At 42.1% G+C, this 22,883-nt stretch overlaps 1 protein-coding gene across 1 annotated transcript in view; it reads right to left on the bottom strand.

Annotated features, from left to right (window-relative positions):
• Positions 1-344: 344 nt before the first annotated feature.
• The window catches only part of LOC128876565 (POU domain, class 2, transcription factor 1-like), a 57,925-nt gene continuing 35,386 nt past the window's right edge, over positions 345-22,883 (bottom strand). The window contains exons 3-7 of the mRNA XM_054123034.1: positions 15,399-15,535; positions 13,245-13,592; positions 8,135-8,451; positions 7,026-7,322; positions 345-6,344 (exon numbers count right to left, since the gene is read on the bottom strand). Coding sequence (XP_053979009.1) covers positions 6,092-6,344; positions 7,026-7,322; positions 8,135-8,451; positions 13,245-13,592; positions 15,399-15,535 — 1,352 coding nt within the window. The 3' untranslated portion in view covers positions 345-6,091. The remainder of the gene's footprint in view (positions 6,345-7,025; positions 7,323-8,134; positions 8,452-13,244; positions 13,593-15,398; positions 15,536-22,883) is intronic.

Genomic DNA, 22,883 nt, shown 5'->3' with positions numbered 1-22,883 from the left:
ATGTGATATGCAATGTCTACAGAATATAACAAAATCGCAGTATTTGAACTTTCTGGTGGCGTCACTGTTATAATCAATCCTGAAAATGTTTATTACAAAAGGAATGATAAAGTAATTGCTCCCCAATTCAGGTTCTAGGTAAACGTGTGCATTAATTAATGAAATTTTACCGTTTAAAAGAATACAGTTGGCTAGGCTTCACCCTAACAACTTGAAGATTAAACATGTATACCAATAATTCATAATCCAAAATATTCGATACATTCAAGAAATGAAGCATTCAAAAAGGGAAACAAAGGATCATCGGTGCACGAAAAAAAATCAAATGAACCAAAATGACTAAAGTCTGTCTAGCACTTTTATTTTTAATTAATAAAAGTTAAAATATAATGAAATAATAATAATATAATAATAATTAATAATAATAATAATAATAATAATAATAATAATAATAATAATAATAATCACTGTAATTAATGTGTCTATTCGCACGCGGAATGCGCCGGCTCGTCGAGGCTCGCAAGAAAAAAAAAATGAACCAATGACACGTCGATCAGAGGGAGGGGGTTAGGGGGCGAGTTATCGATTCTAATTTTTCTCATTTTATCTACAACGTTACACACCTCCGACGAACGAGAAGAAAACAAAAAAAAGAAAAACGAAATGAAAGGGAAGATTAGGAAAACGCAGAATTGTCCCTTTATCGCTATCACTCACTCTCGCTTCGTTTTCAAATCATGTTCTCCGCTCTAACGATTTCTCTCGCATCTATCGTCTCCCACCCGTTCACCATTAAATTTATAAAACGTCTAACGCACTCGAAACGGGTGCTCTAGGAACTCTTTCTTGTATATCGTATTTCTTTTCGTCGTCAAATTTCTCTCTCGCGTTTTCTCTCACTCTCTCACTTGATCACATTCGCACTTTTGTTTCACTACAGCTTGGTCCACGACTCTGGAAGTTAATGGTTAGAAATCAAACGATGTACGTTGCATGAGAGGACGATGGACTGGATTCAGTTGGCGGCAGTAGGATCGGGAAACTCGAGGGAGAGGGGATGATAACGCTTGTGGGTGATTAAGAACGAAAGGACGCGCGTGATCGATACGAGATCTCGTCTCGTACGCGTTTACATACATACATACATACATACATGTATTATATTATATATAATCGCGCGAGCAGAATATATTAAAATATCGCAAAATATATTGTAATATATCATGTCGCGTCGACGTCACTCCCGTAGAAAATTACATATAATATAATATCAATAATATATATATATATATATATATATATACATACGTTGGCAGATGTGCATACACTTGTGATTAACGTTCGACGCCATATATATGTGTATATACAATTTAAAAAACGAATTTCGCAACAAATATACACGGCTGAGATGCGCTGACGTTGTCGATAACGAGATCGAAGGGCTGGAAAGCCAAATGGAGCATTTTTACACATTATAAAAAAATACATTATGAGCGAAATTAGCATGGAAGAATTGAATAATAATAATAATAAACTATTATTTAATGTACGTGTAAGTTTCGACTGTTTCTGTTTTAATCATATTCAAAACTTATGAATGTTACCATCAAACCTACTAAATAAACATGTAAGAAAAGAATTTGCGAAATTATTACACAAAATGATGTAACTATATCTTGTAATATATTTCTCATGATACCTTTAGTAAATTCTTTTTTATGTATTAATTCAAAAAATTTAATTGTAGCATTTATCATCCTGCAGTTCGTCCATAAACATTCTCAAATATTAAAAATCCCTTTTGTTTTCAATAATACATTTTTGTTTACTTGATAAATACAATTGTGAAATAAATATATATCTACTAGCTTGTTTGAAATTTCAAAATTATCATCCTTTACTGTGAATATTAGTAAAAATTTAGCTGTCTCTGAGTCTCAAAATGAAAAAGCGATTATTCGTTCGGCATCCCCAACCCTTCGACTTCCATATCTCGACACGTCTGCAACGCTCACTGATTCCTACGATTAAGGGTACTTAATAATAACTGACGTCATAATAAGAAACGAATCGCTACGATGAATAAATCCGCCGCGGTTTCCGCTAATCGCCGCTCCCTATCGATTCTCCCATATTATTTACACCGCGTTTACTTTATACATTTATGTATAGTATGTATATTTATACATGCATATGTATAACCCGACGCACGTGCTCACATCTCGCGCTTCTTCTTCCGTGTACGCGCATACGCACATGTATATATATAATATAATATATTTATAGGTATATCCACGACTTAGCATACGGCGATTACGATATAATTTTTATGTGTACGGCCCTTAGTGAACGTCTCTTCTCTGTCATTCGACGTTTCTCGTCCAAAAATCATAGCCCTAATCATAATTAGTCACCGGGTGTTCACCAACCTCGAGGCAGTCGATTTTTGCGCGCCGGAACGAGAGTTCTCACCTCGAGCGCGCGTCTTCGGCCTCTCGATATCAAAAATTCACAATGAGAAACGAATGTGTCATTAAAAAATAGCGGGGAGGGCGCGAACTCTCGAACCACGAGCGCGTTCAATCGACTCGAGTAAACGTATACGCGCCAATATGTATGTATAATTATTTGGGTGTAGCGGGTGTACACTGGGTGAACAGTGAAACTTGATAGAATTTTTTCTTGATAATCGGAATCAAAGTGACTCTCAAGCTTCTAAAGTCAACTTGATTTTCTAACAATGCACAGCGACTACAATAGAATTGGAACTCTGTTCTAACAATGTTTCTGTAACATTCGAGGTAATGAAACGAAAATGTTAGTTTTGGAATGGATATACCTTCATACTTTTTCTCTCAGAATTAATTTCTCTGTCACAAAAAAAATAGCCACCCGTTAAAGACAGAAGAAGTTGACCTTGAAAACTTGAAGAAGATAAGTTACAAAAAATGTACTATACATAGTTTCTAAGTCTCTCTGAACCGAAGTTTCAGAAATAGAAGTGATTTGATTATTTCCAATAGTTGCAGAAATGATTAAGATGATAAAATTCTGTTCACCCGGTACGTACCATAGGCATATGCACATACAGGTATCTACAAGACCCTCGTGTCGGACCAATGACATCCGCCAAGAATACGAACGCTAACTCGTTCACCTAAACGAAATCACTTCTGAACACTATGAGCGTGACTATGCGACTCAACCACGCATTGAAATCACCCGAACATCGTATCACTATTGCATTCGCGATTTTACTTCGCGAAAACTACCCACGCTATTAATCTGAAAATTTGCACCTGCGATTCAAGGTGTTCCACAAGTATACGTCGAAATTTTGAGTCATCTAACTTAAAAATTGGCAGAGATAAAATTGTTGGAAGTTTATTGTTACCGAGTTAGCATGTTAGTCGCGCAGCGTTTGACTCGTAATGTTTACGGTCTAAGTTTTGTTCATTTCTTTTGTATTAACGTTTCTAGGTGACGATACTTTTATTTGGAACCGATAAATGAGAATTTTTGGGAAGATCGCGATTTTGAGTTGATGCCTAGAAAAAACTCAGCTGTGTATTCCTCTGCTATATTGAGTTATAATTGCTCGTAGAATCATTTCTTATATTAAACAAAGAGTGTGGATCAATTGTTTGTTTTTTAATTCACTAAGATTCTCAGATCTTCGAACGTCAAGCGATCATGGATTAGGAAGAACGAGTCAACCGTCGCATTCTTGTAAATTTCACCAAATTTACGCTCGTACAATTTAAATATATACAGACTCGGGGCACGGATATGTATGACGCTGCGACAGACACGCAAACGTATGCGTAATTATGTACAAAACGTATTGTCGGACCTCGCCGCATTTTTTCACCACCGACGAGGCAGCGTTGCTTGTATTTTGAAAATCGGAAGCTCGTCCGCAACATTCAATCTCGAAAAGAAAACTGGATGATTCGATAATCCCAAGAGTCTCTGGCAAAATGTAACCGTCAATTTCCACCCAAAATGTCAAACAAAAATGTTAAATATCGGAGTACTCAACATAGACGTTTCGTGTTCTTCGTGGCAGTGAATGGTCAAGCTTCGATAAATTCGCCCGCGTGTTTCTACCAAAAATCAACCAGTACAATCTCGCAGTGACCTTCTGTCAGAAATAAACAAAATTTCATTTGAATAATACGTAACGTTTATTGGATCGAATAGTTCAATCTTCATATGGTCCTTGCGAAATATTTAATTCGATAATTCGAACAACGAACAAAAAAAAAACAGCGTTATCCTTCATTCATCGTCCCAAATTTTGTTTGGACGCAAACTCTGCCCATCTCAGCTTCAGCAGAGGGCGAGCTCTCGATCTTGAAATAGCGAACGCTTCCTCGCAAGTCGTACGTAAACCCTGCTTACCACGGAGAGAGTCGAGTAACCTCGAAGAGTCCAACATCCTCTCGATCGCGACACGATGAATATTCTCGTCGGTCGCGTTGGCTCGAGGTGTTCGTGCTTCCCTGCGACTCGTTCGAACACGAACGCGAACGGTTAAGAATTCTTATCCGTACTCCCTTCAAAGTTCCTTCCTCAACGATTTCGAAGTTCGCGGTCACCAACGCCGAGGAGGATTACTCGAGATCGCTTTGGGTCGTTTAAAATTTAATACGGTTCGATGTGGAAGTCGTTTCGACGGGCAAAAGGAGAAGCAAAACGACTCGGGAGGGAAACCAGTCGATAATTACATGTGTATCGTCGAACGGTTCCCCTCTTGATAAATATTTCATGATAATTCAAATGATAACTCGGGGAAGCCGATCGAGGGCCTTGTTTTATGGCGGACCGTGGCCGGCTGCATTCGTGTTGTTAATTGCTCCTTGTAGGTAAACGGTGTACAACGTGTACGCGAGAACAAAGCCTCCAAAGTCTCTTTTAGCTACAAAGTCAACTCAGGAACTCCACCGTTGTTGGAAACGTTCGTAAACGGAAGACGCTTGAAACGAAGTTAGCCGCTTCGGTCTCAAAACGGAGCTTCGATCCCTGTAATTATACCACACGATAGTAATACTTATAAGGGGACTCGCAATACGATAATCGACAAGGTTAATGGGGATCACTCGCAACAATTATAATTGTGCCAAACGATTACAATAACAAGGACAGTGAGTCGCTGTACCTTGATGTTTCTCATGTAATTCAAATCGCTCAAGGTCTCTTTCAACGACTTCCAACGATCTCGTTAGCAATCTTTTCTTCTCCGTTGATACAACGGAAAGAACCAATCATTCAACGATCGGTGCAAATATTAAATTCAAAGGAAACAGAAAGTTGCGAACTTGGGAACTAGAGCCTCGAACCGGCGGCCGACTTTGAAAGCTTCGTTTCGAGTGCACGAGAAGACGACTCGCGACGTCCTACGATTCAAGTCAACGTTAACAACCGAAGAAACGCATAATACTGAGAAAAAACCGTGAAACTTAACGAAATACCGACAATCTATGTTCTCTAGACGCGTCTTTGGGCCGCAGTTCGCGATACCGAATTTCCTAAGTCGAAACAAGCAATTGTCTAAAAGTCTTTCGTCGACGTTCAGCATCCCCGCGTGCTTCGTATACTCCGAGGTTACGCCTCGCTCCGAACAACGCAGAAGACAGCCCACGATATCGTTCCTTCAGCGTTCTCTCTCATCGAGGACCGATCGGTGCCTCGTTCCATCGTCAAGTCCTTTCGAAGCGAGACCTCGTCGCCAGGATATGTGTGTCGTATCGTATCGCGATCGTGCCGTTAGGTACGGCGTCTTCGTCGTCTCTTCCACTCCCAAAAAGCTGACTATTGCTTTATCCCCTTCCGCGACGATCATCCGCGTTCGTCCGTTTCGCGCCAAATTCCATTCGGCGGATTCGATGATCCCGATCCCCTCGAATCGTTGACGCTGTGTGACCACCAGTGACACGTCATTGCCATCCGCAGACAGACCACCTGGCGGTGATTAGTGATAGAACTCAGGTAGATTGCACAAACGTCGTTGCTGCTGTTGCTGCTGATGCGGTTGCTGGTGATGATGCTGATGAAATAGAGCCTCCCCGGGATGGGTCGGCTGCTGGTGTCACTCGTGGGACTTGCCGCTCAACGGATGGTAGTTTCCACCTGCCGATGCCACCAGGGCCAAAGGTAACGGCGAGCCGAGGGGCGCGGGGTGAGAATGGGGGTGGCCCATCCCCGAGGAATGCGTCGTCAATGCAAGAGGACTGCCAGACATCGAACTCGCCAGGGATGCGAACACCGACGGGGCAGGAGACGCCATCGTCGGGCTGCCCATCGCCGCTGTCGGCGGATTGATCCTCTTCTCTTTCTGCCGTCTGCAAGAGGAAAACCGCCTTCGTTAAGTTTTTGGATGAAAACTTGTATCGTTAAATTCGATGCGATTGGAGAGGCGATTTTAGGAGTCCCGCGAGTCTTTGCTTTGTGCGTTTCAGAAATGGTTGAGTGAAATATTAAATCATCCCCTAAGTAAAGCTTACGTTTATTTTAATTATAGACGTATGAACGATCCCATTTCTGTAACCTTTTTTGAGTTGATAGATTCATCTAGTGATGATTTTACGTGTTCAATAATGTTGAATTTTGTCTAGTTGGAAAATATTGTAGTGGTCAAAATAGATGGTAATCACTTGGTGCTAGGTCCAAAATGTATGGTGGTGTGATAAAAAATTCTATTTATATATTTTTTTGTATTGTTATCCTTGTTATGTGTAGTCTAGAAATAGATGTCTTTTTACGTAAGAGACGACGTAGACAACCCAGTTCTAATAGATAAGGTTAGATTATTCGAGACATGCGAGCAAGAATTACGGAACGTTTTCCATGCAATGTAACGGTTACCTTCGCTCACTCAAATTCCATCTTTCACGATTCATTCATTTCATTTTTCAAGAAGATTCAAAGACTCGCGGAGCAACCCAATGCTTCCCAGCTTTGCTGTTCGACAAAGCCGAAGAAGCCAAGAGGAGGGAGCACAAGTGCGGAGATTTGAAGCTCACCTATTGCAAAACCACACCCGAACGACTTCCTTCTCCATCGCCAGGCTGTCGGCCAATATGGTGATTTCCTCCGAGGTGGGTTTCGGGTTTTGCACGAACGCCTTCTCCAGCGCCACTCTGACGCTGGTCTCTATCGAGGTCCTCTTCTTCCGCCGCCTGCCGATGGCTTCCGGCGTGGTGAGTGGGTTTGAAAGGGAATTTGGGTTATTCAGGGAATTATCGGCGTCCTCCAGCCATTTCTGCAGAAGGGGCTTCAGTTTGCACATGTTCTTGAAGGAAAGGTTCAGCGCCTCGAACCTGTGGAATAAAAAAGAGGCATTGAAAACGATAAACTTTAAACTGCGTCGCTTCTAGACGTAGAAACTAACCAACAGGGTCGAATTGCAATTTTTTAGGCTGCTAAGATACTGAGAGTATAACGAGACATACAGTCCGCTAACTATTCGTATCCTCGAGCTATATTGTACACATTTGTCTAAATTAAATGGTAAGCTTAATATTTCCAAATAAATGTTTCGTTATGAATATGTACATGAATAAACTTTACGCGTGTATATACTTGTAATAACAAATTGATACGGAAACATCAAACCTATCATTTAATTTGAACAAACTTTTTTAATAAACATAGAGGATACGAATACTTATGGGACTGACTGTTCACACTATGCCTCTCTTTTTACTATTAGGTTGTCTGGAAAGTTCATGCCGATTTTTTAGGGGTGGTGCAGGTCTGAATATATCGGAAAGGTTGAAAATAAATAACATGTACACATCCCTTCATTAAATTTACCAGATAAACACACGTAAAATAAAAATTTTCAACGTTTCAATACAAAAACATACATTAAGAAAATTCTTTCTCATTTTTCAATTTATTAAACTCAACACAACTAAACTCACATTTATAGTGAAGATGACTCTAAACTTCGACTCTAAAACAAAGGGTCGAAACGTAGAAATAAAATAAATAAAGTATGTGTATTCATCGTTCTTAAACTTGTACACATACTTGTCTACGAAAGTAAATCTGGAGACCCTTCATCTTCAACAGACTTTAAATAACAATTCGACTCTGCCCAATAGTTCCAAGTGGCCAAGTAGCTTACCTGGAGATCGTCGTCTGGGAGAAGTCGTTGCCGTAGAGTTTCCCCATAGCGAGGCCAACGTCGCCTTGAGTGAATCCAAGCTTGATCCGCCTCTGCTTGAAGGTCTTGGCGAACTGCTCGAGTTCCTCGAGGTCCGTCGTCTCTTCTGGCGAAGGTTCCAGTCTGGTGGGCGGTTGTTTCACTGCTGGCGGCGTGCCAGGAGGCGGTGGCGACCTTTGTTGCGCTAAACTTCGACCGACGAGACCTCCACCGCCCTGAAGAGCCTGCTGCTTCTGCAGGGCTTGCAATTGCTGAGCTGCCTGTGCCACTGCTTGCACCTGATAACAGAGAAAACTCCGTGTCATCCTCGTCGAGCGTTCTCTCGTTTTATGATCAACTGTTGCTTGGAAACGTCTGAGATCCAAGGTCTTTAGACGGAAAGAAAACATTTCGTTTCGCCTCAGACGTAACGCAAGCGAAGGATGAACAATCCCTATCGTAGGACAGTACCTGCATGGACTGTGAGCGCGGATGACTGGGTCTTGAGGCGTAGCCACCGCTCTGCAACAGCCCCTGCAAGACGTTCACGACCATTGATACGTTGACAACGGTCTCGTTCATTTTTTACAACGCTACAGGTCATACTTTTCGAGGTTTCTCACGTTTCGCCAGCTCTGCAGCTTCGAAGGACATGGTCTGCTCGCAAGGATGGAGCATCACGTATTTTCAAACACTTGTAAACTAATGGCAAGTAAGGTAATGCGGTTAAACAATTTTGGTTTATAGAAAACGCTTATAGAGAGCGCTTCGGAGGAGTCTAAGGACTAAGATCGAAGCGCGTTCTCGGGTCTATTTCAAGTCTGCAGCACTGGCGAATAGTCTAAAACAAAAGGACACGGTTGACATGTGGAATCCTCGAATAGTAACAACCGCAAGAACCTGGACCATGCAGTATCGAAGATCTCAAGACTTATTGTAATGCACAAGTGATATAATTTCGATGTTAAGTTTATCTCAAGATCTGCCACGGTGTATCGAACTTGATGATTTCAAAGGGTGATATAACGGGAGAATTGAGAGATTTTCATTGGAGGCATCGAAGAGTGACACGTGTTGCGCCCGTGGACAGGTATGGAATTGCTCGAGGGGCGCCCCGACCGATCGATTATCTTCACCCTTTTCTTAACCAGATGCTCGATTAGGAGAATAAGGGGCTCGTGCAAAACGCTCGGTGCCCGCAGAGGAAAAGGGTTTTCGGGACGGGTCGCGTGTCGTTCTCGGGCCACGAGAACTTATTTACGTTTATTGTTGCCCGCGAAGACACCCTGCGCGTGGCTGTTTTGAATACGGCCACGTGCCGGAGCAGGTTGCGAAGAATTATGGATCACCTGTGCACCCTTTCCTATTCAAACGATCTACAGCAAAGAAATCTATTTCAATGTTCCCTACGATGCTTGTTTTCAAACCTAGACATAGTTTACGCAAATGTAGTGTTAATTGCAGTGGTCTAAGTGGTGTAATGTAAGTTGTGTCAATTAAATTTAAAGTAATGATAAATTAAGGAAGAGATGTTTGTGTTATACAGTCAGTCCCATAAGTATATCCTCTATATCTATTGAAGAAATTTGTTTAATTTAAATGATAGTCTTCATGTTTCCAAATCAATTTTCCATTATAAGTATGTACATGAATAAACTTCACATATGTACATATTTACAATTACAAATTTATTTAGAAACATGAAGCATTCATTTAAATTAAACAAGCTTCAATAATTATAGAGGGTACGAATACTTATGGGACTGACTGTAAACGTTTTTATCTTTAGAAATTGTTGCAATTTACCATCTCTCCATACCTGAAGAGGTCTCAACCCCTACCGAAAAAATTATCATTATTACTATTCTTACAATTTTTAATACAAATCACCGACTCTAATATTCCCTGTATTTACCTAATTCACGAAAACTGTAATTTCATAGCGATTGAAAGGTTAACGATTCGACAGTCCTCTAACCTTGAACCAACTCACTCTGGACATTCATATCTAATACTCAATTCCTAGTAACGCAAACTGATCGAACAATTTAAAATCGAAGCTAAAAGAATAAAATATTTCAAGTGTCCCACAACGAAACCCCTTGAAAGGTACAAAGCCATTTTATTACGAAAGCACCCCTTTACCGCAAGGTCCTTTGAAGTTGAGACGTCACCGTCGCGTGACGAAATTAAATATCTGTTATGCAAGCCTCGGAAACTCTTATGTCACGCGTGTAACGTTTTGAAAAGGGTTCGTGGGGGCAGGTTGCGACTCACTCGAGAAAGGGTTGCGCGACGCAGAGGTCGTGTGCCCTAATCCCCGATGGAGCGTTCTGAAAAGAACCAAGAGGGTGTTTCCCGGAGGAAAAGCTGAAGAAACCGAGAACAGGGGGAGGGTATCGAGGGTAGAGATACACGAAGGTAAGAAAGAAACAGCCCAGGCCACGTGTGAGGGAACAAAAGGTGCCCCCGTGGCAAGGTGCCTGAAGGATCCCTCCTCGTTGCACCTTTCAAACGACACACGGAGAACCCCAGCTTCGATGCTCGCAGATACGTGCGTACAGTTGGACACGAGAGCCGCCATTAAATCTGCTCAAGTTCGAAGTCGTTTTGTTAGTTTTTCCAGAAGGTTGAGACGGCGAATGCACGCGCTCCTCGCGATGGAATCTATAGAAACTTTTTGGTAAACGCGCAGACCTGGGGCCCATTCAGCAGCCCGCTGGTATGGTGAAAGCTTGGAGGAAGGGACGGGGGGTGGAGGCTGGAATCGTATCCAGGAAGGAGGATCGTTTTTCATCCCCGGATATATCGTGAATCGAATTTTTCCCATTTCGATCCGCTGGATCACGTGGAAACGAAACGATTTGGAGGATTGTGCAAGCCTATTTGCGTGATGAACGATGGATACCTGCGTTCTGGAGATCTATTAGGATCCACAGAGGTGATGATTTAATGTAGGATCAGTCGTACACGGTGCAACGATAGTGTTGTGCTGATAGACAATAGTTCCTTGTAATTTGGAATTGTAGCTGGAAGTAACGAATGGGCTCGATGCCAGCATGAGCTAGTTAAGACTTCCCTCGTAAGTCTAAAGCATTTTGTGTACATATACCGCTAGAGAATCGCTGATGTTGGTTTTTGTTAGAGTTGTTAACAATAGGACGTAGCGCTTAGAAGTTAAAATCGAATAGATCATAACTTCTTAACTAAGGTACTTCTAGAGGTGTACTTCTAGGTGTGAGTCGAGACGTATTGCCAGTCAATACTTTTACAATTGTTGCACTTAACCTTTTTGGTATTTCTACTGTGGAATAATTTCTCAACAGTCCTCTCAACAATAATTGTGGTCTGTCCATTTTACAATTGTAGGGTGGACGTACCAAAGGGATTGGATGTCTGAACTAGCAAGATGAGGATTTTTTAACCCATTCGCTGCCATGCAAATTTAAAGCGCCCTGGGCCCTAAGATTTAATACAGATGATATTAAATTTGTCGTTTTAAAAAGAAAATTTACGATCTTCTTTTGCAATAATTCCTGAGGTTATAAACTTATCTCTTGAGTAATTGCAATCAATTTTAACTTATAGTTGGCAATGAATGGGTTAACAATTTTGAGACACCCAACACAAACATATTACAAGGAAACAAATAACACTGCTCTTTTCTACAATTCTTCGACCATGACACCTACAATTATGAATGTCCTACCTACTCTGTTCACTCGTTTAACAAACACTCCGATCAGTAGTTTGTACAAAGGAATGTAATTTATACAAAGAAATCCTCTGATCCCTAGACCTCTGTAAATTATATCGTCGTAATTCTCTGAGATCTAACAACTCAAAATACTATTTGAAACCCCAATGGACAGCAACGTTATTCGAAAAACAGCCAATGTCCGCCCTTATCGACTGTTTCGCGCGCAGCACGTCCTCCGAAGACACGTCAGCTAGAGAAAACGCGAGAACAAGTAGAAACTCCTGTCCCCTTTGTGACATCGTCCTGGCAGTTATCTGGTCGTCAAATCGAGCGAGCCGTCTCCGAAGAATAAGATGTCTGCTTCTTTTGGGCGGCCGATCAGATACCGGGAGGAACGTCGTCTTTGGATTCTCGCTGATCCAACCCACCCCACCTCGTCGCGACTCGAATCGAATTCGTATCGAGTAGGTAATTCGGTGGAGTACCCGAGCGCTGGGAGAACAATGACAGGAATTCGAGTGCACGGGGAGCGTTTGTTGAGAATAATTCCTTTTCCAGCGATACGGAACGCGTCAGAGTCTTTTGTGTCTTACGCGAAAGAGAAGATTCCGTCGCTGGGTATTCCATTCGAACGACACTCGAGGACTTCTCAGTTTAATGCTATTTCTGGCAAGTGTGACTCGATCCTCGATTGGAATGAAATAGACGTTCGTTCGGAAACTGAAGTAGTGGGATCATGTCGAGTGCTTCTAAAGAACGCAATCGCTTGAAGCACGTCTTGTTAATAAAATCAATCTATTTGTTATGATTGGAAGTACCAGTACCAACGTAAGTGGCGCAAGAAAATATACTGATTTTTCGACAATTACATGCTAAACTCAGATGAATTCTCACAAAGTTTCATTTTGAAAATGGATTAATGTATTAGCAGGGTGCACAACATTACTTGTTCGTTTTAAAACAGGAACTTGAATGAAAGATTTTTTTCCCAGAGATGTATTAATTCATTATGAGACCAGACACTTGAGACTCAACCCATTTACTAAATAAATAACAGTAATTTGATCGTTCGCTATCCAGAAGGAACAATGCATTACATCAGAGATCACTGCTTCTTAAATGAACAAATAAAAAAATAAAAAAGAATCATACTATTAAGAACGTCTATATTTAATATTCAAGTCCACATCTCTGCATCAATTCAACCAATCGAAACACCACTTCAGAATCTCAAACAACACCCTACCAATTCGAAATCATTTTAACAAGACCTCCATCTCTTCCTAAGAGAAGAAGAATAAGACTTCTTTCTCCAGAAGAGTTTTCAACCCAACAGAACCTTCTTTTCAAACTAGCCTAGAGTACTGAAACGATAAAAAATGTTTCACGAACCTGATTCTGCAGGAAGAACTGTGCCTGACCTGCCGCGGCGGGATTGGCCTGCTGAAACATGGCCAACTGCTGCAAGTGTTGCTGCAGCGATTGTTGCTGCGGCTGGAGCATCGAGGCCAGAGCTTGGATCTCTTGGGGCCCCAGAGCGCCCAACGAGCCGTGCATCAGCAACTGCTGGCCAACCAGTTGTGCAGCCAACGCCGCTTGCGAGCTGTTGCTGTTCTGCTGGCTGGCCGTGTGTTGCTGTTGCTGGTGGCTACCTGTTATTTGGCTGCTCACCCCGGAACTGGGCGACGAGGCGCTGCCGCTGGTACCGCTGCTGCTGTTGCGATGCGACACGTCTGTGACCTGTGGAGCAGATTTAACTGTGTTGGTCCATGTTTGAGTTGATTCGGAGACCGGAAAAATTACTGACACGGTTCACTGGGAATGTTTGTAAAGGGGTTTGCTAAAGGGGATGCAGGATTTTGTTTTTTCTTTGAATGTAAATTTTGTGGAATGTACTTAATAAACTAATGTAATAAATACATGCTAAGCATAACCAAAAGGTGTGTATCTAAAACGAAATAACAATATTATTATATTAATTGTAGAATATATTCAACATAGATTATGTATGCGAACCGTTCACTGCACAAATCGATTACCTCCACCAGTCACATAAAAATTGTAACATTACTGAGGATTATTTCTTCGCTATCTTTCTTATTAATTTTATATACCGTTACATGAAAACTACATCTGTATTTATACATTCTACAATATTCATTTGAATTTATATTATAAAGGGAATTTTAAAACAGAATGTACATTATTTCGTCGCTTTTCTTTACTATTTGTTTTATGAAGTTAATTGATTTCTGCCATGAACGGCTCATATATTACATATTTTTCGTATGTTTCCTACATTTCTATATAAATACATAAATTTCGTAATCTAGTTATAGTAATTTATATTTGTATTAATATGTCAACCACAACTACACGACCCCTTGAAAAATCCTTTTTAATACAAATTTGAATCAGTAGCAGTTGAAGTGTGAAGACTCAAACTAAGTACTTTTCCTCATTAGCGAATGTCTTAACTAATGACCTTATAATTAATTTTACAGTTTCATCAAGTTGTTCTCTTCGTCTATGTACTAATGGATTAATATTGTGTGCTTTTTAGTGTCGCTGATGTAAGTTTAGCAGACTTTTCCAGATGTACTCTCGGCGATTACATCCATTCGCGGGGATTTAGGAAAAAAAATCAATTTCCATAGAATCTGGGATACAAGCGTCACGCTATAACGTGGGACCAGGAACACGAAGAATCGAAGGAACTACGCGAGGGCCACCCTCCCTAATATTACAGAGTAAACGGCGCCGAACAAAGCCGTGTTTACACTCGGCCAGGTCAGGATATTGGTCACTACGGTCCATCCTATGCTTTTGTGTTTTATAAAATCCCCACACCCCTCCCCCGTCTCTTCCTGTCGTTCATCTCACTAGTGGCTTCCTTTATTTATTTGCCAAATATTGAACAGCAGTGCTTTTCCTGTGCTCCGAGAGCAAATGTAAAAAAAACTGAATCCTAATACGGAAATTGGGGTGAAAATTCCACCGGAAGTTGGCTCGAACATTACCTGAGACATGCTTGTCGAATAAAAGATGGAGGCAATCGTACGAAGGACTTGTTTCGTGGATATACGATAAATAAATTAAAAATGATAATATTATTGTAGGTAACATCAATATATGCCTCACTTGGTAGTTTCAAAGATGTTTTTACGTGTCTCCACCAGAAAAAGATAGTAATGTAGATTATATGACCTATGATTACATCAGTGTTTTTCAAACTGTGACGCACAGACACTAAGGGATGTATACGCAATACTGTTATGATGATTTACGCGTATTTTTTGCCTAACACAAATTTATTTAGAATTCTTGTATTCCTGAAAGATAAGTTACATTCACATATTATAGAGAGTAGATCCGAATAAAAATCAATGATTTTATAAATCTATAAAAATAAATCTAAAAATCTAAAATAGAAAACAAGAAAATTCTTCTACGCGATAGTAATAAAATTTGAAGGAACTTCCATTTAAACTCGAGGCAATTACACAAGGAATAATTCGTCAGGGGTCGGTATAAAATTCCACTAACCAGATTGAGGGCTTCCCTGTCCGAGTCCATGGAGTCATGGTCAAGGTTCGCCTCGGTGGCATCGTGGATGTCACTGGCGATGCTTCTGTCATCCCCGCTGAGTTCTGGCCCATCCACCTCGCCATGGAGATCCGCGTCTGCAAAAATCAAAATCACGAAACGACTCAATCACAGTTTCCTAAAAATCCCAATCGCGAGACTCGAAATTTGAAAGCTTCGAAGGATAAATAGTTCGATAATGGAAATTGTGCTAGAGCTCGTACAGTCATTGTTATTCTGAGGCCTGTATTTCTGATGGTGGTGGTAACGCGTGGGGGTGGAAGTAGGCGTGCTGGTCGCATGGAGTCGCATATCCGCAAAAATCATCCTCGGGTCCTCGAGGAAGACCATCTTAGCCTCGTTCGTTCGCGAGGATCCCCGTGGCCCGTCGCTCGTGGTCACATCGGGGTGGTTTCCAAGGTCCAGCACGGCGGTCAGGAACCGATAGAAACTACCCTCGAGGATCGACGAACTTCCGGAGGCCCCTCGAGCTCTCGTCTCGCATCGCGAGGGAACGAGCACGGGCACTGTTCGCAGTTTTACTTTCGTTTCGAAAGACGCGGATGAATCCAATGAAAGAAAAGAAACAACGATGAAAAGATCAATTTACTCTACGTGGAACACGTGGGCGTATTCTCAATCGTCCAGTCACGAATGTGATGGAAAGAAATAGATTCTATTTGATAATAGAATGTCGATTTTATCAATGATAAAATGGAGCAAGGAACGCCTACGCATTTCGGCTGATTCTTTTACTCCTCAGAGTGGTTGAAATACAGTATAAAGAATAGAAATTTGTGTAAAAATTAATTCCCTTTTTCTGGATTATGTAAGTGTAAATTAGTTTAGTTTCTTTTCGAGAATCGCAACGGATTGTAATGAAATTAAAGAAAACTTGATAAAGAGATTGATAAATTGGAACTATATTTAAGGATGCCAATGTTGTTCATTTACTCTCTAGAATCGTGAATGAATCCAACAAGAAACAGAAATCAATATCAACGATGGATTCGATCAAAGAACAGATATAAATCAATATAAATCGATCCAAGAAATAATTCACTTTCTGTGGAACACGAGGAAGCAGATCTGTTTACTACCATTTCAAAGATCACGAATACATCGAATAAACTTTACGTAAAACTAATAAAGCCACTTTCCGCAGAACACGCGGAAATGTTCTTACTTTCGATCCGAGAAGCACCGTCGAATCCACGCAAGAGAAAATTTAAAAAAGAAATTAATAAATCCACTCTTTGCAGAACACGAGGACGCAGGTTTCCCTGCTTTCGTTCGGAGGATCCAAATAAAAGAAAGGAAAAATCGACAAGAGAGATTAATTCACTGGAGAACACGAGGATGCAAATGTCTAACGCTCATGAATAATTAGAGCCGCGCACTCTCGGAGTCGAATATTCAAAGGGAGCAACTTTCGAGGAAAGAGGCACTCTGGGAGCTCGAGAGGTCGCGCGGAACCAGCGGTCCTCGTCGAAGGACGGATACAGAACGAATGTCAGAATGACGCAACGAAATTGTGCCCCTAAGCACGAGACGGCCCTCCCCACCATCCCGCCGTGGAGAGGAAGGGCCGTGACGATTGGTCGCGGGCACACGAAGTTCGCGCGCTATTGGCCATCGAAGGGAACCCTTTGGCCCTTTGCGTGCGCCCCCCCCCCCTCCTCTCTCTCTGGGCCGCGAAACAACCCTTCGTGCATCCATCATCGTATCTTATGACTGGCCTCCCTCGCCACCCTTTCCTTCGTCTTTCGCCGATGCTGTTCCGTACCCCCTCCGCCCTAAAAAGGGGTACGGATAATGGCACGGAACCGATTCGTTGGGTTCGAGAAAACGAGCTTACGCGTCGCTGTTACGCCATTCGAGCCACAACGGTTTTTAATAATAATTACTTCGATACGCCTGGGCGGGATAGCCCTTTTTGGATCGGGGGATTTGCGGAATGGCGGCTGGCGTACCAAACTTTTACGAATGAAACTTCTCGACGTTGGTATAGGAGCGAGGTTTCTAGATTTTTTATTTTGGATGGGATGATCGTACCGGCTGGTTCTGTCGTTGGATTACTGCGTTTTTAATAAAAATAATATTTGAAATGTTATAAGGACTTGAGAGATGTGTTGGTAGATAATGATTCCTCCTGGTAATTCGAAAGGGGTTGTTTTTTGGTAAATAAATGCTTTCAATGTGGTTACGATTATCTTTTCATTAAAGCTATATGGTATCTAGACAAAATTATATACTAAAATTGTATACAAATTCTAAATTGAAACCTTATGGTTCATACAATACGATAATTAAATCAGAAATGTAATTAATATAATATGGAGCAGCACAGAATATTATAAACGTGACTATTAGATACCATAAACGTTATAATATAAACGCGAGGAAAGAACAGGATAATATACAAATATATATTATGACTACAAGCTTGAAATTGTTTTATTCTATTACATTAATAACCAAATACTAATAAGTATTCATAGCATCATTCTTCTTCATTAAATTTTCTTATATTCGGATTCTATTGCATTTAATTATTCTTCTCAAAATTTTAACAAATGACCCAAGATCTCCTCGCAATTTTCGCACCTGAAGTGTGAAGTACCAAACCGCGGAGGGCGCGAGAATGGGCAAGGGTCAGCGACCTACGTCGAGGAAGAAAGGAAGTTCCTCGGCCACTCGGACTCGAACTTTCCCATCGAGACGCGGCAAACGGGACAAAAGCGTTGAACGAAGATAAACGCTCGCGAAACGCTCGTAAAAAGGCCGTGTCGCAGGTGAGGTTACTGTGGGACTGATCGTAGGGACCGAAAAAAAATTTCAAAATCCTGTGAATCCTGTGAATTCGACGCAACGTTCTCCCAGCATGCCCCGATTTTCGCTCCTCCGCATCTGTGCCTCCCCTTCGTACCTGACGTGGATTCCCCCGAAAACGCCGGAAAAAAAAGCGTAGAAAGAGACGCGACAGGTCAGGTAGAACAGCCTCAGGACAACGACGGGGCAGCATCGGTATTGGTGGATTCCCTATAAAATTTCAGTTGCGCCATCGCGTCGTTCGCTGCACGATTACACCCTGTGTGTGCCTTCCACCCCTCGTACGCGGCTAAAAAGCAGGTACCCGCGCACTCACACACGACGGTTTCCCCTGAATTTGCATCGTCGTTCCCCTCTTTCCATCGAAAATTACGCTTTTTTCAGCCGTGAGAAGCTCCTAGGTCGCCTCTGCCACAGAAGAAACCCCCGAGGGAGGGGAGAAAGGATTTTTGGGGCGAATTCCGTCGGTTCCTGTTTTTCCACCCTTTTCGCCGGGCGCACTCACACGCGAAACACTCGCGTTCGACGAAGAAATAACGTTTATCGTCGCAAACCGCCAGGTGCGAGCACCTCGACCAACGACCTAACTTAGATAAGGCCAACGTCAACCGTTTTTTCGCTCGTTTTCCTCCCAGCTATCGCGACCCGCGCGATTGGTGCGTTCACGTCTCGAGTCGGGAGAGATTTTCCTGGTGTGGCTCGTCGGTTTGAAAAAAAAAGTGCAACGGACGTCTGGTGACGCTTCCGATGGAACGAAGATGAAACTCTCCAGACGAGGAGGGATGATACCGCCGGATGAAACGTTTAGATCAACGGTTTTTTAACGGACTTTGGCGGAAAGAATGTTCGCGAACGGAGGTCGGGTACGTGTTGTATCGCGGGGAACGGTTTGCAACTTTGTGGCTTCGTTTTTTAAATTTTACGGAGGTTTGTATTCGATAGGCAGGAGTTTTCTGGTATTTTTAGAATGTATGTGTACAATTTTAATGTATATGTTAATGTGTACATAGGTAAAATTGTGTATGAGTTCAGGTAATCACGTGTCTATTAGTAGGTACACGAATTTGTTCAAGAGAAATGTCCGTTCGATGAATTTAAACCATCTCAAAAGTGATTTTGCCCTGAGCAAGTAAAAATCTAAACAACCAACACAAACACACAATTTTCCATCCGTATTCTCAAGTCTTGCACTTTCTGACTCGTGATACCTCGTAACATTAATAGATACAAAAGACCATTGAAGAAAGTCAGATTTTGCTCATTTGCAACACTTCTGCTTGCTTTCGAGCCCCAAGAATTATGTTTTATTAATATTTAATAATAAGTCGATCCCCACGGATCAGAAGACGAGAAATCAAAACTAATTCATCAGCCTGTCGGCGTCGAGGACAATTAAATCATCTCCCATTCGATCCAGCTGCAAAACAGGCCAGGATCCCGGTCATCCGGAACAAGATCGTATCTCACGGCGCATCTTCGTCGTCTCTTTGTCCCGCATCTGCATACACCGACGCGGCTAGGTGCCATTATAAATGGTCCGCGCACAATGCCGCTGCCCATGCAATTTCCAACCATTCAAGCCCCGTTTAACGTTTGCACGAGTGACACGGTAACCGTCTATCCATCACCCACCCACATTTCCACGCTGATCGGCCCTGCACACGCACACGCAACAGGGACCATTCTGCGACACGAGGGCCCTTGCAGCTGGACGTTGCAGTCTCTCCTCTTCGTCCGCGACACTTCGTAACCGTTCTCTCTCGCTCTTCTTTCGCAGGTCGAGGGAAAACTGGGCGATGACCTGACCTTCCCAAAGGCCAGCCCCAGAATCCGAGGAAACGTCGTGCGTGTCACGTACGTATGTCAGGTGATAAAACGGGACAACGGGACACCTGAGCTGGCCACCGCGACGTTTGGTCTTTTGGGGACGACGAACCTCGGGGACTTGGTCCACGAACGGAGGGTTGAATTTGTGGGGCTCTTACAGCTACTCGTGGTTTGAGATAGTTCTAGTCTTCGAGTTACTTGGTACTCTTCTTTGAGGATCGTGGACTTGTTCTATATTAGTTTCTGCAACTTTTGGAAATGAAATTGGTAGGCTCCGTGGAGCAAAGGGTAGGGGAACTTGACGGTATAAAGGGTGGCTCGAGATGGTTGAGTTGAGATGCTTGAATGAGATACGTAGAAAATTTACTTGTTTTCTTAATGGATGTTGAAGGTTCGACTGTATAGTGGTCTCCTTCAGATACCAAGAATTACTTCAAGTTGCCTCACGTTATTGTTTCGAGCGTGATGTGATTACTATCTTAATTTCAGAATCTTTTACTTTTTCTTTACTGATTAGAGTTTTATAGATTCTCAGGAAGCAAAACAAAATATGTAACCATCAAGACTGTTATAACTAATGCTTGTAGTACTAAAGTAAACTTCTCGAGACACCTAGCCAGACGACACATCCTTTTATCGTTCATATTTAACGAGTATGTTAATGTTTGATGTTAAATACAACACTCCTTTACTTTAAATTGAAGTACGAGAATGCGATCGCTTCTTTCAAATAAAGAATCTCTTAGTCCCTGCCTCGCAGGATGACTAACCAGCCTTCCTTAAATTCCAATCAGTAGCAACTCAGGTGCAAGGATCGTCACGCGGTTAAAATGGCCTCGGTCCATTGACGTGTCGATGAATATTTCTATCTAAATCAACGGAATGTGGCGCGTGAATAGCCATCGGCAGCTTTCTCCGCGACGCAACAATCTCCAACGAAGAAGCTCCATTTTCTGGATGAATTCTGCCGTGCAACAAAAGCCCTACCGCCATTTCATCCTTCTCACTCTCGCACCTCTTCTCTCGGCCCTCCTTGTTCCGGTTGCGTGGGATCAGCCGATGTTTTTGTTCGTTTCGGCGAGAATAGCCACCGACGACGATGGGCCGCGTTGCCCTTTTCTCGCGATCTACATAAAATATCGATTCCATCGGCTTTCAAGGAAAATATCGACGAGTCACGAATGCCCGCGTGCTCCTCATCCCTCTCGATCCTTCGTTCATCGCTATTTATCTCTCCGTCGCGCCTTAGCATTCGTGAAACCGGCTCTTCTCGGTTTAACGAACGGCACCACAAAGGAGAAATCGTTATTTTCACGGCTACGGCCGATTTCGCGGTTGCATCCCTCGTTCCCTTTACACTCCCTCCCCCTCCCTCCCTCAGCTCCGCCCTCGAGTTGCCCCTCGTCGGTTCGCGGTCTTTCCTTTTGCTCAATTTACTCGCCGCTCGCTCATCCTACGCTCTGTCTTCTCTCCGCTTCTTATTTTCCAACGTCTTTGCCCGCGCTCGCTCGCTTCCTGCCGATCGATCTCGTAATTCGCAATACAGTCTTCTGGACGGTGGACAAAGTAATGGTCCTCGCGATTACGGTTGTTCCTCGTCTCCGCGAATTACGAGAAACGACGAAGAACGTCCTCACAGCGTCTTCAATTCCGATGGAAACTTTGCTGAAGCGTATGCTTCTTTCCTTTTTTAATTGAGTTAAGGGGGATGAAATTTTCTTCCAAGGATTAGGTCCTCTCGTGCTGCTTTGCAGCTTCTTGGATCGAACAATGAAAGAGGGATGATTTGTGTGAAAAAAAGTCGTGATTTTGCACTGATATCGCTATGATAATGAATAATAACATAAAATGGGTAATTGTAGAAGTATCTTTAAGTGATGATGTGAAGAATGTTTTCAAAGGAGTCTTTGATTTTGTTATTGATTCTTTTTGTAATTTTCCTTTTCGCAGACTTCGTACCACATATGATAGTTCTGAAGACATGAAGAAGTAAACTGTGATCATTCCATAACCCTCGCCCTTTTAGCTTGCTTGACATACTTCTGTATCTTTCCCTTTAGCTAACAAAGTAGTTAAACAAAAATAACAATTAAATTGAATATAGTGCACCTTCATATACAAACAATAATATCCTTCCTGTATACATACAGAAGTCTACTAGAAATCACATTGCACTACTTAGATTTACAAATTCCTGAAACCTCGCCGTCTTTCTTAACAAAAAAGAATAATAGCAACATCTGTCTCAACACTTTTCCGACTGGTAGCCTATTAATCGGCTTGTTTGCTAAGGTAACCATTACTTTATCATCTATGACTGAGATAACATTTAATGCTTCCACTATTATATGAATATCATCTACGTTTCTAGTAGAAAAAATAAATATTGCGTAATACTGATGTTATAAAAATGAGGAATATTACTGAATTTTAATATATGTCCAAGTGCTACCAGTCAGTAAATTGTTAACAATCTCTAATGTTAAATTCAAAGAATTGAATCATGTTCTTACAAAAATTTTAATGTCCACCTTCCGTGTACCCAACACGTCCGCGCAGAAGTGAAACGTTTCGTCTAAATTCTGTTCTGAGTTTACCTGAGTCTCAGGCGACTGAGTTCTCCGTAAGATCGCATTAAGACTCTTCCCTGCGCGTTTTCTCGGTGTATCAAGGCGGCAGAATGATCTAAACAGCATCTGCCTCCGCGTCGTTTCTTCGTCGCTATTCTTACGTAAGGGAACGACAATGCCTTCAACCCCCGTTCGTACGGGGGAGGAATGTCTGAGC

Source organism: Hylaeus volcanicus, chromosome 5 (assembly GCF_026283585.1).
Source record: "Hylaeus volcanicus isolate JK05 chromosome 5, UHH_iyHylVolc1.0_haploid, whole genome shotgun sequence".
Classification (NCBI taxonomy): domain Eukaryota; kingdom Metazoa; phylum Arthropoda; class Insecta; order Hymenoptera; family Colletidae; genus Hylaeus; species Hylaeus volcanicus.
Note: the sequence above shows the minus strand (reverse complement) of the source record. Positions and strands in the feature narration are given on the sequence as shown.